Source organism: Chroicocephalus ridibundus, chromosome Z (genome assembly GCF_963924245.1).
Source record: "Chroicocephalus ridibundus chromosome Z, bChrRid1.1, whole genome shotgun sequence".
NCBI lineage: Eukaryota > Metazoa > Chordata > Aves > Charadriiformes > Laridae > Chroicocephalus > Chroicocephalus ridibundus.
In genome coordinates, this window is record NC_086316.1 from 17,289,842 (window position 1) to 17,308,981 (window position 19,140).

A 19,140-nucleotide genomic window follows, 5' to 3' on the forward strand; every position below is an offset into this window, starting at 1 on the left:
TACCCAGATTCTGGTGATAAAGACCACCTGTAAGTTTTAAAGCTGTTGGAAGTCTTGGGTGTTTAGTTCTCTGCCAGCACGTGAAATCACACCAGTAATTTTCAGTTGTTCTGTAGGATGAAGTTTTTAATGTTTAAGGAAGGTTTATAAGGTATAATGAAGGTTTATGAAGGTTTAATGAAGATTTTAATAGGAACAAAAACTGTGAGGAAGCAATTGTCCTCATTTCTCAGTAATTTTGGAGAGGTTGGCACATCACAAAATGTAGCAAACATCTTGTTTTCCAAGCTAAGAGGACAGATTTAAAAACAATCTTTCAGTACCTCAAGTATGGTTTTTTTTTTGTTATTTTATTATGATGATGATGGTGGTGGTGGTGGTGATGATGATGATGAGCCAGAGGTGCTTGCTCATCGTCGCAATAATAATGCTCTGTTGCAGAGCTAACTCTCAGCACAGAAAAAGCAAGCAGTTTCCTAGGACAGTGGGGCAAGAAAGGTCAAGTTGACATACATAGATAGGGTGGCCCAAAAGGGGTGGATCTGTAGAGCAAAGCAGTTGGTACAGACGACCCAGTCCTCAAAGCGTATGCATTTCCAGGGAGTTAACTTCAGATTAGCTGTGGTGTCCTTGACCTCTCTCTTCTGGTGTCCTGGACTGAACACCCATCAGTGGTTGGAGCAGAGGTTGCACCAGAAGACCGTTTTCAAAAGTCCTGACAAAGACTGAGTGTTGCCCACCATTCTGGACAGCCAGGCTGCCTGGCACCTGCCAGGTGCGGATAAGGAGGTTCTTTCCAGCAGGAACAGCCATTGCTCTCTCCTCTGCTATCCTCCTCGTACTAACAGGGGAGCAAGTCAGGCGCTCTAAGGTTCTGCTTATTTCCCTTCCAGCTCCCTGTGCAGCCCCAGGGCTGAAGTAAGCTTTGTGAAGCATTTCCTGTACTCGGCTGTTGCGATCTCAGGCTGCACACCATCCAAGGGCCCTACTTGCAACAAAAGCAGATGAAACGAGAAGAGACACATGTGCCTTCTCGGTCCGACGCCATTGGTCCAACTTCATGGGTGAGAAACAGTTTACAGTATCTCAATATGTCAGTTCTTCAAACTTCAACTTGCTATTCCTCCTAGAGAGCTGATAAATCTCTGTATGACTAGCACCCAGGGGACAAATACCACATTCCTGGTTCATTTCAGTGAATCTGCCAGAAAAATACCAGGCATCTGAAAGCTTGAAAATACTTAATGAAAAGGGCCAACTACTTTGAAAACGCCACCATCCATCATATTAAGCAATATTAATCTACTGACATTTAATACCCTTTTTAAAAAAATCCACTTGCAAGTTATTTCTGGTCAAATGTTTGCTCACTTTCGTACAGTCTCACCAGGCACAAGCCTGAAAATCTTGGCATATTTGGAGAAAAGCTGATACCTATTCAAGTTGGTTTTAGTGCAGTAATAATAAGAAAACATTAAACTTCACAAAAGAAAAATTTAAATGCCGTCTGGAACAAAGTTTCACATGCCGCCAATGATTCATGCATTCACTCATCCTTTTCTTATTAAATCCTTAAAACATTTTTTTTTTTCAAAACTTCATTCCAATTAAGAGTGCATTGTTACAGGTTTTTTCTTTCTTGCTAAGCAAACTGCTGAAAACATGATACGCGTCTTTCTCGCTCATCATCAGTTGCAAGACTTGGTTTATCCATCCTACTGATTGCCTGCCACGCCTTAGAAGACAAATGATAGAGTGACCAACTATACAAAAAAAATTACTGATAAAACTGCGGCCTCCTTAATTCCAGCTATGGTGTAATTTTCACCTCCTGTTCATATCCTGGATAGTGTTTTTCACGCCTGCTGTGGTTACTCCTTGGTTACTCTCCATACCGCTCTGTGGGTCTCCTCCTGTTCCCTGGAGATGCTTTCTTCACCCTTCCCTCCGAGGAGTTGGCTCTCCCGGTATCACACCTTCAGCCAGGGCTGCAGCCCTCTCTCGCTCCTTCGAGCAGCCCTGAGCAGTCTGGGGGGAGTCTTCCCCAGCTCTGAGCACAACTCTGCCCACCGGACACACCAACTGTTTTGTTAACACCCAGTTTTATGGTTCATCACTGCCTCATTTTACCCTCATTTTACCATTTAGGGATTACCCTGTTCTGCTCCACAAGCAGAAGTATCCAAAGAAATCGCTTGGTTTCGCCCCAGTTGCTGTCTTTCTGCCACTGATGACAGTCCTTACTGGTACCCACTATTTGCAGCCTCACAATTGTTTCGCTTTGCTTAAACACTTGATTACCCTTTTTCTTAGCATCCAGTACATATGATTTATGATACTATTACAGGGTTTTTTTTATGAAAACAATACTATTGACCTGAAAATCTTGATGAACTTGAAAAAAAATTTGCAATATTTTGCTAACTGAAATTTCATGTGATATTTCCTGGGCGGCTGCCACATGAGGTGTCGTTTACCTTACTGCACCTTAATGGATAGGAGATCCCGTGCTGCCCTATGTGACTTTTTTCTGTTGTTTAAAATCCAGTGGACACGGATGGGACTTTGAACAGCTAGTGAGCACGGCACAGGCCCCTTTGCCGGGAACAAGATAGTAAAGTTTGTCTGATGCTTTGGTGTCCTTCAGGGCGAGAGGGCTGTCTGACTCCTTTGATAACAGGTGATTTGTTTCTACCTTCAGATGTGTACCAGGGGCTTCTGCTGACTTAAATACAAGTCTCCTGTTTCCATCAAAGGTCAGGACGAGCGGTGGCCTGAGCAAAAAACTGTGCCTGTCCTGGCCCAGGACCTCCTGCAGCTTGGGCTTCAGAAACGTGCCGTTCGTACATCTTGGCTCCGCGGATAAGTTCAGCAGGATGGTGAACTGTAATATCGGCAGCAGAAGCTACTCACACGCTTTGTACCGCATGCAAAGTATTTTCCCATTTCAAATATGTGAGAGCGTGTGTGTGTGTGTGTCCCCACCAGGAAGGGAATCCACAGTTGCAGGTTGGTAAAAGCCTTCACCTGTCAGTCACTTTGTGAGGTAACTGCTATACATTATTTGGGGTGAAAAGGTAGATAAACAACACTTCTTAAAATATTTGTAAGTTGTAACTGTTGTATTTTTATTATGTGTCAATTGAGGAAAGGAGCAGGTTTGAATTCTCCACTGCAAACAAGGGGAAGTAAAGGACATTTTATGGATATGAACTCTAAACTTTAAAACATATCCTGGACTATTAAGAAGGGCAACCTTCCCGGGGGGTCTGCACTACTTACAGGCTTATTACTGAGCAGTTCTGCTTGTTTTCACAGATGTGAAATGAAATGCCTCACAGTTTTGATGTTGCCTTTGCCTTGTTTTGAGGGGGTGAGTGGATGAGCATGGCTTTACAGAACAATGTTGAGGGTGTATAAAAAACAGTTGGAAAGCAGGATATTGAAATGCTCCATAATTTCCTACAGTGTCTGGACTCTTGCCTTAGAAACAGTGCTGCACTTCCGTGATTTCTTCTTCCCATCACCTCCTTCTTTGAGGCACTGTCTTTTCTTTCCTGATCTTCTTGGAAGCTCTTGGTCATTCATCTTACCCAGTCTCCATAGTGCGTCAGCACTCCCACGGGATGGAGCAACTCTTGTGGACTGGCACAACAAGCTGCCTCCCAAACTTACAGTGACAAGAAGAAGGAAAAGATACTTTCCTAAACACTTGAAAACAGTTTCTGTGAAATCTAAGGGACACGCAGCAGGTCATGCTTGTTTGAGCACAGTTCGTTCGGGGCTTCTGTGTGGCTGCCGGCCCAGCGACCTCCAACAAGTTTGTTGGAGATTGTTGTAAATTCTTACTATGAGAGCAATATAATGGGTGTTACAAAACATTCTAGGAGAAAAGGGAGAAGCCGCTGATGTGCAAGATGAAGAGCAAAGGTATGTGAGACATGTGCAAGGACAGAAGGGTGAAAGGTTGAGGGGTTGAGCGGAAAGAACATAGAGGTCTGAATCAGAGAAACAGAAACAGGTCCCAGAGCACGGGCAGGGAAGACTGGAGTAAATGAGTGGTAAATGAGAACAAAATGAGAGAAGAAGCAGAGAAAAAGAAACATACAAGTCAAACTGTGTGAAGGGAAACAGGAGAAGATGGGCCAGTGCCAGAAGACAGCCTGTTGGGAAGCTAATGGGTAACAGCAGCAAAGGCGTTGGGGCAGGGAGCAGATGACATGAGAAGGGTGGGAGAGCCCACAGGCAGTGGGACGGGCTGGCAGAGGGGATCCCCTCCATCCCTCAAGCCACAGGCAAACAACAGACTATGGCCTTCTGCTGGGACCAGAAACTTTCTTTCTTCAGTGGCTCAAAGCTATTCCTAGACCCGTAGCAGCCACCCCTGCTGCGCCCAGCATGACAAAAGCCATAGCTGTATTCTGTACAGGACCACGAGGAAAGTATCCCTCTCAATTAGCAGTTAAATTAGCAGGAGGGATAACCTTTAGCGTTAGGTGGTTGAGGTGAATTTTCTTTAGCCAGCTCAGCTATAACTCTGGCAACAAAACAGACTGTAATACCTAATCCAATGCCTTGATTTTGCAAACAGAGCTGTCTGGTGTTGGGGTGGCTGTCATGTGAACTACAAGCCCAAGGGAATTGACTTAGGTTCAAAACAACGGGAGAAAAAACAATCCTGATTTAAAAAATAAAGGAGGGGGGAAAAACCGCTGGTAATCCAGATTAAAAAGTGTCCGAGGCAGTGGCATGCAAGGGACACCATTCCTGGCTACTGTTCTTGCTAATGCATGGCTCATCGTGATTTTAAAGGGGAGCTGCAACCAAGCAAAACCAACAGGCAAGTTTTATGAAGTGACAAAGGTTTAATTTTGCAATCTTGCTGGCAATCTGGCCTCCACTCTGCAAACCCTTTAAGTATGTGTTTAACTGGGAACATGGGATGAATCCTACTGACTGTAATAGGGTTAAGTATGTTTGTACAGTATGGTGATGTTTATCGCCTCAACTGGACTACGCAGGGAAACGAGGCTCTCGACGAGGACGATTCATCAGAAACCGACTTTGGTTGTGCTTTTTTTTATGTACCAAAAAATTTTTCAGACTCGCTGTCTTTCTCCCAAATTTTTCAACACGTTAGATTTCCCTCATAAGCCGATCCGCTCTTACCACAACCCTCCGCACGCTTCAAGCAGTGAACCCCCGCTTTCCTCATTCTTTCTCTTGCCATTCCTGACGGTGGTGGGAAAAAAGTAGGAATACGTGCGGGTTTGGGTTGTTATTTTTTTTCCTTTTTCCATCGGCCGTTCCTGCTGGCGTGCGGGGAGCCCCCGAAGCTCCAGCGCGACGGAGCACCGGGATACCACGGCGGGGTACTGTCCCGTCCCGTCTGCCCGGGCGGTGCCGTTATCACTCATACCCGGGGGTCCTCGGGCACGGACCCCACCCAGCATCATCGCCCACCCCGGGGCTTTTAGGAGCCGCTGCTCGCTAGTCCCCCCGGCAGGCTGAAGCAGGGGGAAGGGGGGCAGACCGCGGGCCGCTCCCCCGCCGCCCCCGCTCCCCGCCAGTCCCGGGGCTGCCCACCCGGCCGGAGCAGCCCTCCGGGGAGCGGCTGCCCTGGGAGGGGGGGGGTCCCCATCGTCCCGCCCTCAGTCGCGCTCACTCCCCCGCGCCGCCGCCCCGTAAGTAGGGGCAGTGCCGGGCCGCCGGGCTGCGCAGAGCGGCGGGGATGGGTCCCCGCGGCGGCCGCGGGCTGTACGTGGGGCGGAGAGCCGCCGCCCTGCTGGCCGCCCTGCTGCTGGGGCTACTGGCCGCCCTGCTGGCTCTCGCCGCCCTCTACGGGCGCTGCCGGCAGGAGGCGCCGCCGCCGCCCCTCCCGTCGCCCGCCGCCCCCGGCTCCGCCGCCCCGCCGGGTCCCGCCGCCGGCGGCCGCTCCGTCCGCCGCCTGCCCCGCCACCTCCTGCCGCTCCACTACGACCTGGAGCTGTGGCCGCGGGTGCGTCCGGGCCAGGCGGGGCCCTTCGCCTTCAGCGGGCAGGTGAACATCACGGTGCGCTGCCGGCAGGACACGGAGGAGGCGGTGCTGCACAGCGCCGGGCTGCGGAGCCGGGGGGCCGCCGTCGTCCGCGGCCCTTTGCCGGCGTCGGGGCCTGCCGTGGAGGTGGCGGGGCTGCGGCAGGAGGAGGAGGGCGAGACGGCCGTGCTGGAGCTGCGGGGCCGGCTGCGGGCCGGGCGCCGGTACGTGCTGCAGCTGGGCTTCCAGGGCCGGCTGGAGGAGGACCTCGACGGGCTCTTCCTCACCCGCTACACCGACCAGGGACGGAGCAGGTAGGCGGCGGCCGCCGCCCCCGGCACCCCGCGCCCCTCCGCCGACGGCACCCGCGGGTCCCCCGGCCCCCGCCGCCGGGTCCCCCCCTCGAGGCGTCGGACGCGGCTGCGGGAGATGCTGCGTCTCCGCAGACGGTGGTAGCGGGGCTGGGCGGCACCTGGGTGGTCCTAAGAGAAATGGGTGCTCCGCACGGCAGGGACGCCCGGGGCGGGCTCGGCTGCGTCCCGCATCCCGCACCCTTTCCCCAGGTGTGTGCACATCACGGGCTGTAAGGATAACTTGTCAGAAATTCAGGTCTGCGCTCCGTGATGCTCGCTCTCCTCTCCAGAGAGCACCGGCAGGGTGGCCCTGGCTTTTCTTCGGCAGCCGACTTGAGCCACAGCTCAAGTGGTGGTTTGCAAGGACCATGCTGAGATGGTTTGCAAAGACCTCCTGGTTCGCAGAGGCTGGTGAGGAGCTGCAGCTCCGGAGTTAGACTGGGAGAGCTTACTGAAGATCAGACAGAAGATCTCTGTCTTTGGCAGAGGAAAGAGTCTATCTCCACTGGTCAATGTTTTCTGGACATGTCTCTCTTTCTGTGTCTTTGACTCGCAGCGGGGGGTCAGACAACACCTACGTCCCGTTCCTGGGAGCTGCAGTCCGGCTCAGAGCCTTCATCCTGTCCCCACACATGTCAGTGTAGCACTGAGTGCTCCTCACCTCCTCTGCCTGTGTCTGTGGGGAGCATGTCTTTGTCTAGAACCCAGGATTTTGGATGTGTATTTGAGCATGGTTTTAGAGTCGTTGACCACCTGCAGTTTCAGAAGTATGGCGGAGTAGGATGGGTGGCCGCTTTAGACAGCTGGGCTTTGTAGGTGCTCTTGCACATGCAGTTGTTTGGCTGTTGTCAGACAACCGATGATTTCCTTAGCGAGTGCTATTAGTATCCTTTCATTTTTTTTTCTTTTGAACTGCAGAATCGGTACCAGGGCAGTGTGAGCTCATCAAGAAGTCAATCATCTAAAACATATTTTCACCCTCAAAATAATGCCTGCCTGTTTATTTTTTTATTGGGAATCTTCTCAAGGTGAATTGTGTTACAAAATTCTGGATGTGAAACTTGCTAAAGAGAAGTTAAATTATGAACCAAAAAGATTATGATTCAAATAGTTCCAGCAGAAGAAAAGTTTTACAAAACAGGTGTTTAAAGGAGAGGCAGATAAGTTACTTATTTTAAAGTTATTTCATTTGTAATAATTAAAGATTTAGTGAATTGCTGAGGAGCAGCAACCAGTGACTTAGAAGGAAAACTAGAGTTAAAATTAAAGTGTTCTTGGCTCCCAGCTTATTGATGAGTGTCGTGGTTTAGCCTCAGATGGCAACAAAGAACCACGTGCCGCTCGCTCGTGCCTTCCTAATAGAGGAAGGATCGTAAGAAAAGGCAAGACTCTTGGGTTGGGACAAAGGCAGTTTAACAGAACAGCAGAGGGAACAGGCAAACAACAACAACAACGCGGGTAGGGGAATATACAAACGCGATTACGGAACCGCCCTTCCCCGCCGCTCGCCGACCGGCCGGCCCCGGGACGCCCCAGCCCGCTTTTAAGCAGCAACTTCCTGCCCCCTCCCCCGGCAGCTCAGGGTGGGCGTGGCTCACATGGCATGGAATACCAGGGAAAATTAACCCTATCCCCACCGGAACCAGGACAATGAGTCCACTAAAATAAATTGTATCTTGGCAGTTCATAGACTTTCTGTTAAAGCAGGTAATCTCAGTTACCCAAAAGATCCATATACATGCACGTCCGTGTATGAGTAGCCATAACAAGAAACCACAAAATAAAGTTAATAGCTTTTATTGAAATGGAGGAGGACTGTGTGGTTTTTCTGCAACAATGAGTTGGCTTTTCAGCTGGCAGCTCTTGGGTAAATCTTTGCTGATACCATTGTCTGCCACATCTGGAAAATTTAATTTATGCAGACTCTTTTTTTTTTTTTTTAAGAGAAAGGCGATAAGTTGGTTAGCCTTTGAGAAAAATGCGGTATGTTAATAAGTATTTTTAAGAAATATATTCTGTTTTTCTTCATTTGCACTTTCTTCCTTCACTGATTGTCATTCACAGGGTTATTTGTGCAACTTTTGAGTAGAGGAAAATCTAGAACACTGTGCTTAACTTACATAATTAAAAAACATCCAAGTAAGTAAGAAAGGAACAAGCACTTAATTACTTATTATTGTATTAGTGTGCTTTCTGATGCTGTATTAACTCAATCAAGTCCTATCTAAGAAACACTGAATTAGACTATGACATTTTTTGATTCAGATTGTGTAAAATTCAGAGGATCTGAAAAAAAAAAAGCTATTGTCAGCTGTGCTGCACAGTAGAAAATAAGAAAAAAATGTTTTTAAAACATTAAAATAAGGTGTATAGTTCAATTTCCAATTGTTTAAAAGACTGATGACAATTGTTCCATTTCATTCTTAGCTCATCACGAAGCAGTAACGAAATGTGAGACTGCAGTCTGGTTAAAGAGATGCCAGTGGTGTTCAGACACTGAAATAAATCAAAGGAAATCCACTGATTGCAGATATAACATATTGTTTTGGTTACTTGTTTCTGCCCACATTCCTGGTATTCTTGAATGGATTTTGCATGTCTTTTTTGCTTTAAAAGGCTTTCTTTGAATTGAGAGTATGCAACAGCAAGCATCTTGTTGTGTTTTCTTTCCCTTCAGTAAGAATCAAGTCATCAGTTTACCAGCTGTTCCCTAATCTGATGAAGTCCAGTTACACTGAAAGGGTTTTGCCTTCCTTTGTTTTTGGAGGAGGAGGTATATTTTGTGGGGTGTAGTCTCTAAGATCTAGCAAGCTGTTAATGATGGAAAAAGTTGGATTCTAATGTATTACATAGATCAGGAGTGATGTGAAAACATTCAGTGCCCTTCAGTAGCTGTCAGTGCAAAGCCTATTCCTGTTCTGCGAGGAAACCACTACCTCCAGCAGATTGCCCTGTAGCTCTTCTAAAGTGACTGGTACCTGGATCTGGCAGAGCTTTGGGGTCCAATTTCTGCATGGTCTTCTGGCTTCAGCACGTAACTAAACCCCCGGCGATAAAAGGATGACGTGCCGTTCATCTGTGGTTTTGTGCAGACTCCTGTATTTCTTGCACGTGCTACAAGTCTTAGTGTTGTTTTTAAATTTGTGTTTGTGGAACCACTAGAGACCTCCCATTTCAGAAGAGTTTAAACACAGAAGGGCAATCTTTCAGTAGGCAGCTAGATCCTAAAGAGAAGTGAAGTCTCTGAAATGAATGTTCCATCAGAGCTTTGGCACTGATGGCTTTTTTTTCTTGGTCAAACACGCACATTGCTCTTGGCAGGTTGGCAGAATTAGCCAGGTGACACCAAGTACTGTTCCCTGTCCTGTCTCCAAGCCGGAGCCGGAGCACACTGTCAAGGTGGTGGGGGAAAGCTGCTCACAGAGCCAGCGATTTTCAGAAGCGCAAACCTCAGCTCTGTAGAAAACAGAACAAACCCAAGCCCAAACTTCACCCCATTTCCTGCACCGAAATTGTTTATCAGTTTGATCACTGATGACTGCACATGTTTTTAGTGTTGCTGACAGTTTGTACTACCCACCGGATCGGGTCTTGCATGCAAGGGAAAACTCTGAAGAACGGGAGCGCTCTTTAGAGATAGCACCCATGTCTGCAGGAGCAAAGAAAGTAAAGAAAGAAGATGCTTCCCTCTTCAGCAGCACTAAGTATTTGAAGGCTTTCCTGTTGAAATAGGGAATCTGCATTCTGCACATAGCTGGGAGAGTCCATGCAAGGTTCTGGGTAGGCAGAAATAGACAGGACCCACCTTTGCCCTTCTCCAGCAGTGCTGGCTCAAACATATACAATGGGGGGGGGGGTGTTTATGTAGCGTCGTTCTGCATACGGAGCTTGGGCTGCTGGGAATGAGCCCATGTACGCCACTCCAGGGTTAGAGGATCCACGTGGGGGCTAGCATACAGTGCACGCTGCATGTCACTGTTCACAGCAGCCTTTCAAAGTCCTTGGAGAATTTTGCTTGGTAGCCACTCTGACTTCTATAAAATAACTGACTGGATAGGGCTGGTATTGACAGGCATCCCAAAATGTAATCAGACACAACATTTCCACTCATTTTTATCAGTTGCTTCTGCATCAATTACTAGGATGAGGGGAAAGGGGATTAGAACAGCTTTGTCACAGTTAGTTGTGCCTCAGAGCAGGGGATCTGAAGTTCTTAGCTCTGTTTTGTAAGACCATCGAAGGCATGGGACAGAAATCAGAGCAAATAACAGGTTTGGTGTTTTCTTGGGCTGCCTGTTAGTACTGAGCAGTCTTCACCTGAAAAGGGGAGCGGGTGTTGGGGGCAGCTCCTGCACAGAACAGGATTCTGCGCACTGTAAAACTCCTTTACTTCGAGCCGCTTCAGGGCTTGCTTTACAGTTTAATTCTTATATGTTTCTAAAGTGGAAGAAGTCAGATATAAAAGACGTTAACACAAAACCCCATTATGCTATCAGTACTACAAATAATATTATTTTAATGAGAAGGCATTTTTAGAAGAATAATTTTTTTGCACCAACATAAAACATTTCTTCTATAATTATGTTGTTTTTTTTATCAGGTGAAACAGTGTCCACTAGGCATTCATACAGGATGCGTTCTTCATTTTCCTTTCCTTGTTTTCAGATATACTAAGTGGGAAAGAAAAAAGAACCTGTGTAGTACAAATTGTCAAAGATTTAGGCTAAGAGATGCTGTTATCTGTTTGTTTCTCATTATTTAAAATATGGTGGCTTTGATTTTGTTTTACAAGGGAAAGGAGGCATTATATCATACTTATGAAAAAAGAAAATGAAATCTATGCACAAAACTGTAGGCTTAAGAGAGGAATTTATTTGCTTAGACGATGTTAGGCTTTTTTAAAAATTAATTTACTTTTGGGTAATTTGTTGTGTGATAATCTTGCAGTGTGGAAAAAAGTTAGCTAGTAGTTGAGTTCATGCTAATACCTTCACGTTAAAAAAAAAACCCAACAAAACAACCAAGAAAAGAGCCCCAACAATGATTCATTCTGACAAATGATATGAGGTAATGTGAGTTTGTAACAGCAGCTATTTGTGTAATGTGCATGAAACTTTCCCATTTTTCTTTTTTATTTGGAGTCCCGCTGAAAAATAACATTTAATCCGTCCTTGTATTTCTTTTTTTATCACGATGCTTTTGCCCAATATATGCCATTTTGTATTCTCGAGCAAGAATTTCTTGTGGGCAAATTTGTTAAGTGTCTGCACTGTTTTCTGCTGGGACAGAGCCTCCTGAGGCGATAATTGCAGTGGTGGTGGGGAATTTGCAGTCGTGGGGTTGCTCAGTGTTTCCTAGAACAAAGACTGAGAGCACAGCCGAACACGCAGAAGCATGCTTTGCCGCACGGGAAGACGGAGATAAAGAGTATTTTCAGTGACTGATTCCCGTGATGAAGTGGCCTGCCACTTTTGCTGCTCCTGTGCAACCCTGGCAGAAGTTTAAGTCACTTTCTGTCATTGGAGAGGGTAAAGGAGGAGGGGAGGTGATGCTTCTCAGCTGCATCCGTCAGGGCAGATGCTGGCTGGCAGAGCACACACTTGACTGCAGGGAATCAGGTCCATAAAGAAAATGTTGGTGCAGTGACAGGCGATAAGTGAAATACTCTGTGCTGCTCTCTCTCTGGAGCCATTCCTCACTGCAAAACAGATGTCGTGGTCCTGTTACCGTAAAATCCCGTTAAAGGGAAACCCTCAAAGACTTGTTTTGAGTTTTAGAAGTTAGGTGTTCTTTACTGAAGCGCTGGATGCACGGGGGATCGTTCCTCCTAGCATGCATACCCATCAGAACTCTCTGTGCGATTTTTATACACATTTTACAACATCGTTATAATATTATTACCTCCTTCCTATATTTGGCTGGTTAGTAATTTACATACGATTACGGCATCAAGTTATAGCTACCACACATGCTCAAGGGAAGGGTCTTCACCTGGGCAAGGGTCTTCTTGACCTAGGGGCATGATTTTTAGTATTATAATGAAGGTAGTTCAGCTTAGGATACTAAGAATTTTCACTTTTCCTGCCAAGTTGGCTAAACTTCTCAAAACGTGTAGATTAGTACCATCCTCGAGGTTCTTATGCTTGATGTGCTTCCTTGAAAATGACATAATACTTGACTCCCTTGATTAGGAGTTCTTTTCATTAGCTCATGCTTCATAAATTCAAGGATAGAATCCTCATTGTTCATGGCAATACACATAAGGCCTTTCAACACTAGGTACTAATAACATTTCAGGGATATGCTTTTGTAACAGTCCCAATAGTCACCATGCATCAACACGTGTTCAACACGTGTTCTTTTAAATGTCATTAGTTTTGTTGTGGTACGGTGTCAGGTATGTCTGTTAAATGCAAAATGTACTGTGTTTTGAGAGTACAGGGCTCTTACACAGCCGTCCTGTTGATACTAACTCAGTTCCCCAGTGTCAGCAGTGAGGATGACACAGCGTAGATGAGCTGCTGATGCTCTCCGCTGAGATGGGTTGATGAGATTGGCTTTGGGCAGGGTGAGATAGCCCAGCTATTAAAACAGCAACAGCCAAACGTCTTTCAAAGGAAAAGGGCTCCTGGGGGAGCCAGTTTCTGGCCTTGGGAACTGGGTGGAAAGCGTTGCTGACTTGTGCCAATGGAAGCAGGAGGCTAACCACTCTGCTCCTTGGGTCGAATCACAGGCAATGCAGCATGTCTTCTGCAAAGGGATGTAAATATCGATGGAGAGCTAATCCATTCATTTCAGGCATCTAGAAAACGGAATCTTAAAATGTACAACCTTAGGTGGTTTTGGATGTCGTTCAGTGCACGGTGCAGTGACTGTGGTGGTCAGGTGCGGTCACGCTGTGCTTGTCGGGTAGATCTGACTTGTTACTCCACTGTGACGTGCAGATATGACTCATTATGGGTTGTTACTTAATGTATGGATGCTGTCCTGATGGCTCCTGGCTTGTTTGGCACGTCTCTGTGCTAAGTGTAAGCCTGTGTGAACCTGATGTGAACAGCACCTCAACTACAGCTGAAAAATATTAGCCCTGTGATAGTACTGAGGTCACCGAAACAGCAGATTATGCCATTCTTGTATGCTCAGCTGCTGGCTACTACTCGGCTGACCGCTATGGAGCTTTGAAAACCATTGCATGCATATTTTTTTCTAATTCCTGGCAAAGATGCCTTAACATGAATGGCCCAGATGTCCAGCTCTTCTTTGAAACTTTGGCCACAGGACACGGTGATTTATATTTTGATTCCAGCCAGTCTGTGTTGCAGGAGAAGGGCCAGAGATTACTCAAACAGCTCTAATCTAGAGTTAGTTTGCTGAATAAATCAGTAAATTTAGGTATGTAAAGTACTTCATAAACACGGATGGGTTGGTGGTCAATACTCTACGACTGACTGCACTTAAAGTCAGTATGGGATACAAAGATAATCGCAAAAGTTTACTATACGTATCTTAAATGTTCCATGCATGCAAAAAAATGTCACTTCCAACCCATCGATGTCTGGTGTCAGGTAAGGGCTCCCTCAGCCTCGAGGGGTGACCCTGAGAGGTGTCCCTGCTCAAGGGGACACCACCACCGTGCAGCCTGCCGCTATGGAAGGAGAGCTCAACAGGCCCTGGTGGCTGCAGGTATTTATAGGGTAAAGTGGTTGCTTTGTAGTCGGATTTTCTGCTGTTACTGCAGTTTTGGCCGCTTACCAGCCCAGTCTACAGCCAAACCTGTATTTTGGGTTTGGTGCTGAGGTCTCACCAATAGCCTTACACTTATTGTCTTAATAAACGAACTAGAAAAGTTCAAATATTTAAAATAAGATATCTGGAAAAGGCCTGTGAGAAAAAACAAACAAACAAACACAACGTAATTAAAAAAGACTGCTTTTCTCTAGAAGCATCCAAACTGAACTGTCTGTTGGGCATGAGGATTTAATCATGGCTTTAAATAATAACAAAACCTTTTCCAAATCTACTTATCTACTTATCACTTCTTGCTTATTTGACGTTTTTTATGCACTATATATTGATTTTGATCAGCTGTAGCATGCTGGACTAATCTTACTTGTATTTTTGATACAGTATGCTGATTGCCTCCCAACTGGAACCAACGTATGCCAGGACAGTTTACCCATGTTTTGATGAACCTGCCATGAAGGCCACATTTAACATCAGAATCATCCATGACCCAAGCTATGTGGCTCTTTCCAACATGCCTGCTATTGGTAGGTAAACAGCAAGTAGACTTATGTGTTTTTTTCCCCCCTAAATTACTTTTTAAAAGGGTATTATCTGAACAGGCTCTATCATCTGATACAGCAGTGTTCTGTTGTTCTTGTGCTAATACCTCGAAAACGCACAGAAAATCTGTGCCTACGAACTTAAAATTTGGAGACAGTTATTCATAATTCACCTCTCTGATGGCAATAATTCCACGGTATTGGCAGTTGCGATGCGCTCTCCTCTGGTTGCTGGAGGCTGCATAGGGTTTGATTCCTGGCATTTACTGCTCAGTAGTGTGTCTGCCTGGCTGCGTGACACCTGCCTAAGTGGCGGCCCCGGTATGCAAAGCCTGTAATTGTGATATTAAGGGATTCCTTTCATTCTAAGTAGATTTTAAGACATATTTACAACATACAAAAAATTGTTTTACCAGGCAGAGACACAATAGTCTCCTGTGTATGTGCAGAAGAAGAACGAGAGGAGTATAAGGCTCTGGAGATGCTCCTCCTGTCCCTTGCTGGGCTCTTGTGTGGGATGCATGGGGGATATAAGATTCCAAAGAAATTCCATAATTTAGTATTCCTACAGAAATGTGTTGAATCTCCTGCCTCCTTCTTAATGGCTTTTTTCTGCAGTTCAGTACCATGAATCTTCTTCAGCTAAATAATTTTCAGCCATAAAAGGGAAGTTTTATGAGATTTCCGTGCAAGCTAAGTAACTTAGGAATTATAATAGTTGGGATCTCTGTGAGAATCACTTGAAGCATTTTCTTCCCCTGAGAATTTTGCTCATGTCCCCCTTATTTAGAAGGGAGGTATTTCATAATTCTCAGGCACACATGACCTGTATTTGAATCACAGTAAGTCATACATGTTAGAGATATGCAGCATGGCATAAATTGCCCACATCCTAAAACAGTCGCAGTTTGATATCCTTCCAACGCTTCAGTTAAGAAGCTCAAGAGTGGATTTTTGGTGTTTGCATGGAAGGTCATGACTCTGATACGTGGCAGTAGCAACAAGTCTGGCTGCTCGCCTTCTGCCAGAAGCATATGAAGTTGGTGCAGAAATTCAGCATATTGAAGAGAGGTGTAAAAGATCATGCAGAAAACACAAATTTCTGTGTTTGTTATGGAAGAGCAATGGTTTGAATATTTCTCTGATATTTTTTTCTAGATGTATCTGAAATGAAGGATGAAAATGGAAGCCTGTGGACTGTTACCACGTTTAACACTTCGCTGAAAATGTCAACTTACTTGACTGCTTTTGTGATTGGTGATTTTGATTATGTCACCAGAACCGAGCGGGGAAATGAGGTAAATAGGAGGCTGCATAACACATTATAGCAGTTTACCACAGAAGTTGGCTCTGTGGTGCATCATGTGCTTTAGAAGATATCACAGACATTAACTGTGCTTTCCATTCCAAAACTATTTGCTGATGTGGCAAAACTGCTAACATTTATCCTGCAGATATTTCTGTAGAAAGCTTTCTGTTAAGACAACTATTTTATTGTCCTGTACTGTTCATTTCATACAATTCCACAAATAGGCATAAACTCTGGATGTTAAAACTTTGGGAGCAGCTACTCTGCAGAAAGTACGGGTCATAATTCAGGGTCATCTTATCTTCTTAGCTGTCTTAGTTGGAAACAAATATCCATTTCCACTGCTGTGACAAAGCACTGAAGTTCAGTGCTTTGTTCTTCAAGGCCCTTTCATGAGCAGCATTGTGACATCAGTAGGAGCAATACTGTGCATTTTGTATACTAGTATTTTAACCTTTTATTCTGCAGTGGGCACATTTTTTAGCCTCCAAAACCAACTGGTTTGTGTTTGAGGCTTCTTCATCAGTCAGTATACAGTTTTTCTCTTACACTACAATGGCCAAAGCTTCTTGAGGGAAGCTGTAAAAAAATATACTCTGTTGGCATCAGTTGTTTCACTTTCCTTCTCTTGCTGAAAGTCAACAGGGAAGAGATGTGTCAAGTTGTTCCAAAATAAATAGTAAACTCAAGCATAAAGCTGTTAAGGGTAGCATATACTTGCTGTCCTTAATAAATGAGAGCACAGTGTTAGCTTCATGGTTAGTTCACTGTCATCCTACTGGGGAGGGGTGGGACAAGGTGAGAGGACAGTGCCGAGGTGACCTAGGTAGCACAGTATTAGCTCCTTTTTTAAGTGAAGATTGGAGTTGGTGTATCATACCTGCCGTCCCCTGTACAGAACATGTTGGATGCTTACAGCTCGCTCTGTAGTGCCTTTTTCTTGGGCTGGTTTGTCCTGGCAGCAGTCAGCAAAGCAAAGCACTCAAAAGAGTGTTTTCCAGAGGGAAGAGGCACCACCTGTGTTCTGTGAGATAGAGGGGAGAGGGTATTTTGCCCCTTGGTTTCAGACAGAGGTGCTCAGTTTATGCCTTCCATATGTATTTGTGTGAGCATGTGTGTTGCATCTGTTTTGGCATTTCTGGTAAGTCATTTACAACCTGAAACACCAGTATTATAACTCAAAGCTCATACTAGAATTAGGATTTTAAGTCTGCCGATTGTGTTTAGGTTTCGGAAAAATGGAGTGATCTGGTCTTTCAGTCTCCTCTGAAGCCTCGGCTATAAAGAGGGGCTCAGAGGCTGAGGATACTCCACTGACTGAATATGCTTTATTTTTTCCCTTGTAAATTAAATCCTGAGGCTTCTGAACTCTGCTTTTAGGTTTTGGCTCTGCGGATCCTTGTGAGACCATGTATTGCATTTAGATGCAAAAAGTGCTTGGGATCTGAACTGCCAGGCACATGGCGGGGGGTGCTCGCATCCAGAGGTATATGATGGAGACATAAACCTTTTCTCGGCCTACTCCGTCCCCTTGGGCAAGCAGCCGCCCTTTTCAGTGTCGCGACAAAGCACATGGGCATGGGAGGGGAGAGCTTTCCTTGCTGCTGCTGTCTCCATTACTCAGGGGTACAGATGCTGTCTGCTCAGATGTCGTCTGCTCTCTCCAGCAGCAGTGGGAGGCCAGGGGTCTGTTTCAGGCTGTGAGAAGGTTTCTGAGGAGAGATGTGTGCGTTCGGACAGCAGATGCTCTCTGAACGTCCATTTTTCTCTCTTTGGGGAAAGAGCGTCGGGCTGAAGGCAGGTTCGTTACCCAGACTCACTGGCTGGGATACATTGGCCTAAGATGTGTGATTCTAAATAGTTTTACAGCATTTCCCATTTAATAAAAGAAAAAACAGGATTCTGTTTGTTCCAACAATGTATAGCTGGATTCAAATCTTGGCCCTTTTGAAGTACTGGAACTCTCCTAGATCTTAGCAGGATTAGGCTCTGTGCCACATTTTATTAGGTCCAGCGAAACTTGAGTTGGGATTTTTTTCATTATATGCTTTATTGCTTGGTCTGGTGTGGAGAGACAGCATTTTCAAACAATGATTCACAGAAGAGAAGCAAAGAAAATGAAAATATGAGGGCTATCTAAATGATGCTTCCTTGTTTTGTTGCAGATACGTATTTGGGCTCGGAAAGAGGCAATTAGAAATGGGTATGTGGACTATGCTTTAAATATCACAGGCCCAATATTTTCATTTCTGGAAGACTTACTTAATGTCAGCTACCCTCTGCCAAAGACAGGTGAGATTACTTATTTTCTTAAATGGGCCAGAAACGGCTGCTGCTGGTGTGCCATTCAGAGAAGCAATAGGCACTTTTGGGGTGTTGTCTTTTTACAGCTCACCACATTCATGGAGTAAAACCCTTAAGCTTTAACTCACTGAATTCTCCTTTCTGCATCATGGCTCGTGTTAACCTGTAACTCGTCACTCTTACCTCCATATCCCACTCATTCTTTTAAAGCATCATTTGCTAATAAAGGGGCAGATGGGACTACACAGAGGATAGAAAAGAGTTTTTCAGTCATGTGGCTATTTCTGGGATGCATAGACCATACTAGGCGAGGATGTTGTAGTCCCTGCCTCCTCCTAGTAAATCCAGGCTTGCTGTAACCCATGTCTCCCCAAAGCACTCCTTGCCTTCTTCAGTATGTCCCTGTCTTACCTGTGAGTTGAGTGTATGTTTCTGCACGTTCCTCCCCAGAAAAAAAAGACTCCTGCAGGAAAACACTGTTTCTACCTAAAATGGACATCAGGTAAATCAGTTAAGTCAAGCTTCAGTCAAGAAAAAAGGGCGCCATCATGTAGTTCCACTGTACAATTTGTCCAACACTTGTACTTGGATTCCCAAGGGCTTCAGCATGAAGATTATGGGGAAAATGTGCTCTTTTATACAAATTGGTAGAATAGTGAGAACACAGAAGGCAGTTCTTATTTAAAATGAGTTTTGGACCTGCCCATGATCTTAGCAGATAGCAGGACTGTGGGGGGAAGAATTTCCCTCCTTTCTTGGCTAGATAATTTGTTGATTTGTCAAATCTATATTTTGGCACTTGAAAGAAATAAATTTTCATCTGTGTAAATGTATTATCCCCCAGTGTATTTAGAATAACTTGCAGAAATACTC

The 19,140-nt window shown here is 45.4% G+C and overlaps 1 protein-coding gene across 1 annotated transcript in view; it reads left to right on the forward strand.

The window, feature by feature from the left end:
• Positions 1–5,731: 5,731 nt before the first annotated feature.
• LVRN (laeverin) overlaps positions 5,732–19,140 on the forward strand; it is a 39,885-nt gene continuing 26,476 nt past the window's right edge. The window contains exons 1-4 of the mRNA XM_063320422.1: positions 5,732–6,330; positions 14,497–14,639; positions 15,813–15,952; positions 18,129–18,255. Coding sequence (XP_063176492.1) covers positions 5,732–6,330; positions 14,497–14,639; positions 15,813–15,952; positions 18,129–18,255 — 1,009 coding nt within the window. The remainder of the gene's footprint in view (positions 6,331–14,496; positions 14,640–15,812; positions 15,953–18,128; positions 18,256–19,140) is intronic.